The sequence below is a fragment of the Coregonus clupeaformis genome, unplaced genomic scaffold (genome assembly GCF_020615455.1).
Source record: "Coregonus clupeaformis isolate EN_2021a unplaced genomic scaffold, ASM2061545v1 scaf2504, whole genome shotgun sequence".
NCBI classification, from domain to species: Eukaryota; Metazoa; Chordata; class Actinopteri; order Salmoniformes; family Salmonidae; genus Coregonus; species Coregonus clupeaformis.
Window position 1 is genome coordinate 58,892 of NW_025535958.1, and position 8,818 is coordinate 67,709.

An 8,818-nucleotide genomic window follows, 5' to 3' on the forward strand; every position below is an offset into this window, starting at 1 on the left:
GGGAACCATAGTAAAACGTCCTCAGAACCTCCCTGTAATAAAAAAATTAAGGATCCCAGAACAGGAAAGAATTTCACTTCTGTTCTCAGAACGTTTAAAAACGTTCAGTTTTACCGGTCAGGAAACGTATGGCTTTGTTCCCAGAACCAATGGGAAACAAAAAAAAAATACGTTTCCACAACTTCCAAGGAAACAAATGTGCTAGCTGGGCCAGGACTATCAGTTGAAATAGAAACCTAACAGCACTTAAGTTTCACTTTCCCCATAGCATTTCTGTTGAAGGCAGTTGTAAGAAAGTGCTAATTGCATGACTGCCAGGTCATCCTTAGCTAGAGTATAAGTGGGTGTGAAGAAGAAGCATAACAAGAACAAGTCAACGCTTGTGGCTACTACTTCACCAAAAGAGCAATGACTAACCAAGGATGGATTAGTATTTTTCAGTCAAAGGTCAAGCAACTGAAGATGAATAAGAGAGACAGCTGGCGTATCGAGTTTGATGATTCCATTGAGGCAAACAGCCTGGAATCAGGCTGGCATCAGTACATCAGTGGGGCATTTGCAAGGTAGGAGTCCTTTGATATTCTTGGCAACGTGTGTTACTGTTGGGGTGCTAACATAGACAACCAAAAACAACAGGTAATTGTGTGTATCTGATAAATCAAATACATTTGACTGATAGTTGACATTAAAGTTTGAATTTAAAGGGTAAATGCTGTATTTTTAAAAATATATACAGTGGGGAAAAAAGTATTTAGTCAGCCACCAATTGTGCAAGTTCTCCCACTTAAAAAAGATGGAGAGGCCTGTAATTTTCATCATAGGTACACGTCAACTATGACAGACAAAATGAGAAAAAAAATCCAGAAATTCACATTGTAGGATTTTTAATGAATTTATTTGCAAATTATGGTGGAAAATAAGTATATGGTCAATAACAAAAAGTTTCTCAATACTTTGTTATATACCCTTTGTTGGCAATGACACAGGTCAAATGTTTTCTGTAAGTCTTCAGAAGGTTTTCACACACTGTTGCTGGTATTTTGGCCCATTCCTCCATTCAGATCTCATCTAGAGCAGTGATGTTTTGGGGCTGTCGCTGGGCAACACGGAATTTCAACTCCCTCCAAAGATTTTCTATGGGGTTGGGATCTAGAGACTGGCTAGGGCCACTCCAGGACCTTGAAATGCTTCTTACGAAGCCACTCCTTTGTTGCCCGGGCGGTGTGTTTGGGATCATTGTCATGCTGAAAGACCCAGCCACGTTTCATCTTCAATTCCCTTGCTGATGGAAGGAGGTTTTCACTCAAAATCTCACGATACATGGCCCCATTCATTCTTTCCTTTACACGGATCAGTCGTCCTGGTCCCTTTGCAGTAAAACAGCCCCAAAGCATGATGTTTCCACCCCCATGCTTCACAGTAGGTATGGTGTTCTTTGGATGCAACTCAGCATTCTTTGTCCTCCAAACACGACGAGTTGAGTTTTTACCAAAAAGTTCTATTTTGGTTTCATCTGACCATATGACATTCTCCCAATCCTCTTCTGGATCACCCAAATGCACTCTAGCAAACTTCAGACCGGGCCTGGACATGTACTGGCTTAAGCAGTGGGACACGTCTGGCACTGCAGGATTTGAGTCCCTGGCAGCGTAGTGTGTTACTGATGGTAGGCTTTGTTACTTTGGTCCCAGCTCTCTGCAGGTCATTCACTAGGTCCCCCGTGTGGTTCTGGGATTTTTGCTCACCGTTCTTGTGATCATTTTGACCCCACGGGGTGAGATCTTGCGTGGAGCCCCAGATCGAGGGGGAGATTATCAGTGGTCTTGTATGTCTTCCATTTCCTAATAATTGCTCCCACAGTCGATTTCTTCAAACCAAGCTGCTTACCTATTGCAGATTCAGTCTTCCCAGCCTGGTGCAGGTCTACAATTTTGTTTCTGGTGTCCTTTGACAGCTCTTTGGTCTTGGCCATAGTGGAGTTTGGAGTGTGACTGTTTGAGGTTGTGGACAGGTGTCTTTTATACTGATAACAAGTTCAAACAGGTGCCATTAATACAGGTAACGAGTGGATGACAGAGGAGCCTCTTAAAGAAGAAGTTACAGGTCTTTGAGAGCCAGAAATCTTGCTTGTTTGTAGGTGACCAAATACTTATTTTCCACCATGATTTGCAAATAAATTCATAAAAAATCCTACAATGTGATTTTCTGGAGAAAAAAAATCTCATTTTGTCTGTCATAGTTGACGTGTACCTATGATTAAAATTACAGGCCTCTCTCATCTTTTTAAGTGGGAGAACTTGCACAATTGGTGGCTGACTAAATACTTTTTTCCCCCACTGTATATATATAGTAGATAGATATGTTTATACTGTATACTGAACAAAAATGTAAATGCAACATGTAACAATTTCAACGATTTTACTGAGTTACAGTTCATAGAAGGAAATCAGTCTATTGAAATAAATTCATTAAGCCCTAATCTATGGATTTCACATGACTGGGCAGGGGTGCAGCCAAATGAGTTTTTCCCCACAGACAGAAATACTCCCTCAGCACCCACCTTAGACGATCCGGCAGGTGAAGAAGCAGGATGTTGAGGTCCTGGGCTGACGTGGTTGCACATGGTCTGCGGTTGTGAGGCCGGTTGGACGATACTGCCAAATTCTCTAAAACGATGTTGGAGGGGGCTTATGATAAAGAAATTAACATTCAATTCTCTGGCAACAGCTCTCGTGGACATTCCTGCAGTCAGCATGCCAATTGCACGCTCCCTCAAAACTTGAGACATCTGTGGCATTGTGTTGTGTGACAAAACCGCACATTTTAAAGTGGCCTTTTATTGTCCCCAGCACAAGGTGCACCTGTGTAATGATCATGCTGTTTAATCAGCTTCTTGATATGCCACACCTGTCAGGTGGATGGATTATCTTGGCAAAGGAACAAATTTCACTAACAGGGATGTAAACAAATTAGTGCACAAAATTTGAGATAAATAATCTTCTTGTGCGTATGGAAAAATTTTGGGATCTTTTATTTCAGCTCATGAAACATGGGACCAACACTTTACATGTTGCATTTATATTTTTGTTCAATATATTTCTCTAGATTTCATGTAGCCCTCTCAAAAAGTATGTTTGAATGCAATTCTTTGTAATTCTACACAATGGTACAGACTGAATTCTTTGTAATTCTAATAATAACGTTTTATTTGGTAAACACAGACTGTGCCTGGTGTAGAATTACAAAGAATAGTTCCCTAAAGGTACAACACAAGTTGAGTACAACACAACAGCACCGTAGTGGATTTTAACAATTGCCCTGCTAAGAACTGCTTGTGTCTGAAACCCACTTTCCCTATTTCTCCAAGAACTGCTTGTGTCTGAAACCCACTTTCCTTATTTCTCCAATTTCCACATCAAGGTTCAGGTGCTCCAAGTGTAACAGAAGTTGGTCCTCTGGCCGGGTGCAAGTGGTGTTTCACATGCGTCTATCGTCAGGGCAGGGAATGGTTAAAGTGCGACGCTTACGTCAGGGAATGCAGGCAGTGTGATGAGGCTCTTATGGAGGAGGCCAGTTTCGATGAGGAGAAACTTGAAGTCCTACTGGAGAAACTGATGGAGAAGATTCGTATCAAGTGCTACCACGAGAACCTGGGAAAGAAAAACAGACATAATTTTGATGATGAAGATGATGAAGGTCCCCCCATGAGAGTGCCCATTGCGAAGCCTGCAGTATGGGCCCTTTGTTCAAGACCAGCACAAAGCGTTTCAAAGCCTGGTAGAATATGGTGAATTAGCCTGCTACACGCCTAATACTCTTTATAGTGTGTGTACAAACAAAGCTTTATTACTGTCATTGACTTATTCTGCTGGTACACCAACAATACTGTTGGGTCTGTATTTTCTGTTTTGGGATTTTCTGTGTTACTCTACAGTGTGTCTATTTGTAATTGTAATCCAGTGTAATGAAGGTAAAACAAGTTTTATTGCACAAGATATTTGTTAATGATGGGGTGTGTTAGTAGGCGTGAACTACTACAAGAATAATGTTCTCTCAATGTGCAAGATACAGCATGTCACTCTTTTCTGTTCTTTGCTTTCTTTTCACCCATTACATGGATGTTTTTCACCCAATAACCAAAATAAAATAACTAATAAGTAAATAAAACTCTGTCATGGAAAAGCTTTTGATGAATTCCGAGCTATTTCTTTGTTAATTCAAGAGGGATGTGTCCAAACGCCACATATCCTTTTCCACTTTCATGATGATGACATAACCTTTATGGTATGAGTGAAAACCTCCTTTAATCAGCAAGGGCATTGAAGATGAAACGTGGCTGGGTCTTTCAGCATGACAATGATCCCAAACACACCGCCCGGGCAACGAAGGGTGGCTTCGTAAGAAGCATTTCAAGGTCCTGGAGTGGCCTAGCCAGTCTCCAGATCTCAACCCCATAGAAAATCTTTGGAGGGAGTTGAAAGTCCGTGTTGCCCAGCGACAGCCCCAAAACATCACTGCTCTATAGGAGATCTGCATGGAGGAATGGGCCAAAATACCAGCAACAGTGTGTGAAAACCTTGTGAAGACTTACAGAAAATTTTGACCTGTGTCATTGCCAACAAAGGGTATATAACAAAGTATTGAGAAACTTTTGTTATTGACCAAATACTTATTTTCCACCATAATTTGCAAATAAATTCATAAAAAATCCTACAATGTGATTTTCTGGATTTTTTTCTCATTTTGTCTGTCATAGTTGACGTGTACCTATGATGAAAATTACAGGCCTCTCTCATCTTTTTAAGTGGGAGAACTTGCACAATTGGTGGCTGACTAAATATTTTTTTCCCCCACTGTATATATATAGTAGATAGATATGTTTATACTGTATACTGAACAAAAATGTAAACGCAACATGTAACAATTTCAACGATTTTACTGAGTTACAGTTCATAGAAGGAAATCAGTCTATTGAAATAAATTCATTAAGCCCTAATCTATGGATTTCACATGACTGGGCAGGGGTGCAGCCAAATGAGTTTTTCCCCACAGACAGAAATACTCCTCAGCACCCACCTTAGACGATCCGGCAGGTGAAGAAGCAGGATGTTGAGGTCCTGGGCTGACGTGGTTGCACATGGTCTGCGGTTGTGAGGCCGGTTGGACGTACTGCCAAATTCTCTAAAACGATGTTGGAGGGGGCTTATGATAAAGAAATTAACATTCAATTCTCTGGCAACAGCTCTCGTGGACATTCCTGCAGTCAGCATGCCAATTGCACGCTCCCTCAAAACTTGAGACATCTGTGGCATTGTGTTGTGTGACAAAACCGCACATTTTAAAGTGGCCTTTTATTGTCCCCAGCACAAGGTGCACCTATGTAATGATCATGCTGTTTAATCAGCTTCTTGATATGCCACACCTGTCAGGTGGATGGATTATCTTGGCAAAGGAACAAATTTCACTAACAGGGATGTAAACAAATTAGTGCACAACATTTGAGATAAATAAGCTTCTTGTGCGTATGGAAAAATTCTGGGATCTTTTATTTCAGCTCATGAAACATGGGACCAACACTTTACATGTTGCATTTATATTTTTGTTCAATATATTTCTCTAGATTTCATGTAGCCCTCTCAAAAAGTATGTTTGAATGCAATTCTTTGTAATTCTACACAATGGTACAGACTGAATTCTTTGTAATTCTAATAATAAGGTTTTATTTGTAAACACAGACTGTGCCTGGTGTAGAATTACAAAGAATAGTTCCATAAGGTACAACACAAGTTGAGTACAACACAACAGCACCGTAGTGGATTTTAACAATTGCCCTGCTAAGAACTGCTTGTGTCTGAAACCCACTTTCCCTATTTCTCCAAGAACTGCTTGTGTCTGAAACCCACTTTCCCTATTTCTCCAAGAACTGCTTGTGTCTGAAACCCACTTTCCTTATTTCTCCAATTTCCACATCAAGGTTCAGGTGCTCCAAGTGTAACAGAAGTTGGTCCTCTGGCCGGGTGCAAGTGGTGTTTCACATGCGTCTATCGTCAGGGGCAGGGAATGGTTAAAGTGCGGCACACGCTTACGTCAGGAATGCAGGCAGTGTGATGAGGCTCTTATGGAGGAGGCCAGTTTCGATGAGGAGAAACTTGAAGTCCTACTGGAGAAACTGATGGAGAAGATTCGTATCAAGTGCTACCACGAGAACCTGGGAAAGAAAAACAGACATCATTTTGATGATGAAGATGATGAAGGTCCCCCCATGAGAGTGCCCATTGCGAAGCCTGCAGTATGGGCCTTTGTTCGAAGACCAGCACAAAGCGTTTCAAAGCCTGGTAGAATATGGTAGAATTAGCCTGCTACACGCCTAATACTCTTTACAGTGTGTGTACAAACAAAGCTTTATTTCTGTCATTGACTGATTCTGCTGGTACACCAACAATACTGTTGGGTCTGTCTTTTCTGTTTTGGGGATTTTCTGTGTTACTCTACAGTGTGTCTATTTGTCATTGTAATCCAGTGTAATGAAGGTAAAACAAGTTTTATTGCACAAGACATTTGTTAATGATGGGGTGTGGTAGTAGGCGTGAACTACTACAAGAATAATGTTCTCTCAATGTGCAAGATACAGCATGTCACTCTTTTCTGTTCTTTGCTTTCTTTTCACCCATTACATGGATGTTTTTCACCCAATAACCAAAATAAAATAACTAATAAGTAAATAAAACTCTGTCATGGAAAAGCTTTTGATGAATTCCGAGCTATTTCTTTGTTAATTCAAGAGGGATGTGTCCAAACGCACACATATCCTTTTCCACTTTCATGATGATGACATAACCTTTATGGTATGAGTGAAAACCTCCTTTAATCAGCAAGGGCATTGAAGATGAAACGTGGCTGGGTCTTTCAGCATGACAATGATCCCAAACACACCGCCCGGGCAACGAAGGAGTGGCTTCGTAAGAAGCATTTCAAGGTCCTGGAGTGGCCTAGCCAGTCTCCAGATCTCAAACCCATAGAAAATCTTTGGAGGGAGTTGAAAGTCCGTGTTGCCCAGCAACAGCCCCAAAACATCACTGCTCTATAGGAGATCTGCATGGAGGAATGGGCCAAAATACCAGCAACAGGTGTGTGAAAACCTTGTGAAGACTTACAGAAAATGTTTGACCTGTGTCATTGCCAACAAAGGGTATATAACAAAGTATTGAGAAACTTTTGTTATTGACCAAATACTTATTTTCCACCATAATTTGCAAATAAATTCATTAAAATCCTACAATGTGATTTTCTGGATTTTTTTTCTCATTTTGTCTGTCATAGTTGACGTGTACCTATGATGAAAATTACAGGCCTCTCTCATCTTTTTAAGTGGGAGAACTTGCACAATTGGTGGCTGACTAAATACTTTTTCCCCCACTGTATATATATAGTAGATAGATATATTTATACTGTATACTGAACAAAAATGTAAACGCAACATGTAACAATTTCAACGATTTTACTGAGTTACAGTTCATAGAAGGAAATCAGTCTATTGAAATAAATTCATTAAGCCCTAATCTATGGATTTCACATGACTGGGCAGGGGGTGCAGCCAAATGAGTTTTTCCCCACAGACAGAAATACTCCTCAGCACCCACCTTAGACGATCCGGCAGGTGAAGAAGCAGGATGTTGAGGTCCTGGGCTGACGTGGTTGCACATGGTCTGCGGTTGTGAGGCCGGTTGGACGTACTGCCAAATTCTCTAAAACGATGTTGGAGGGGGCTTATGATAAAGAAATTAACATTCAATTCTCTGGCAACAGCTCTCGTGGACATTCCTGCAGTCAGCATGCCAATTGCACGCTCCCTCAAAACTTGAGACATCTGTGGCATTGTGTTGTGTGACAAAACCGCACATTTTAAAGTGGCCTTTTATTGTCCCCAGCACAAGGTGCACCTGTGTAATGATCATGCTGTTTAATCAGCTTCTTGATATGCCACACCTGTCAGGTGGATGGATTATCTTGGCAAAGGAAAAAATTTCACTAACAGGGATGTAAACAAATTAGTGCACAACATTTGAGATAAATAAGCTTCTTGTGCGTATGGAAAAATTCTGGGATCTTTTATTTCAGCTCATGAAACATGTGACCAACACTTTACATGTTGCATTTATATTTTTGTTCAATATATTTCTCTAGATTTCATGTAGCCCTCTCAAAAGTATGTTTGAATGCAATTCTTTGTAATTCTACACAATGGTACAGACTGAATTCTTTGTAATTCTAATAATAAGGTTTTATTTGTAAACACAGACTGTGCCTGGTGTAGAATTACAAAGAATAGTTCTGCAAGGTACAACACAAGTTGAGTACAACACAACAGCACCGTAGTGGATTTTAACAATTGCCCTGCTAAGAACTGCTTGTGTCTGAAACCCACTTTCCCTATTTCTCCAAGAACTGCTTGTGTCTGAAACCCACTTTCCCTATTTCTCCAAGAACTGCTTGTGTCTGAAACCCACTTTCCTTATTTCTCCAATTTCCACATCAAGGTTCAGGTGCTCCAAGTGTAACAGAAGTTGGTCCTCTGGCCGGGTGCAAGTGGTGTTTCACATGCGTCTATCGTCAGGGCAGGGAATGGTTAAAGTGCGGCGCTTACGTCAGGAATGCAGGCAGTGTGATGAGGCTCTTATGGAGGAGGCCAGTTTCGATGAGGAGAAACTTGAAGTCCTACTGGAGAAACTGATGGAGAAGATTCGTATCAAGTGCTACCACGAGAACCTGGGAAAGAAAAACAGACATCATTTTGATGATGAAGATGATGAAGGTCCCC

The 8,818-nt window shown here is 40.9% G+C and overlaps 1 protein-coding gene across 1 annotated transcript; it reads left to right on the forward strand.

Annotated features, from left to right (window-relative positions):
• The first annotated feature begins 347 nt into the window (after positions 1-347).
• Positions 348-3,781, forward strand: LOC121577246 (receptor-transporting protein 2). The gene is given in 4 exon segments (XM_041891008.2): positions 348-563; positions 3,421-3,532; positions 3,534-3,692; positions 3,695-3,781. Coding segments are annotated over 4 exon segments (513 nt in total). The 5' UTR covers positions 348-408.
• Positions 3,782-8,818: the final 5,037 nt, after the last annotated feature.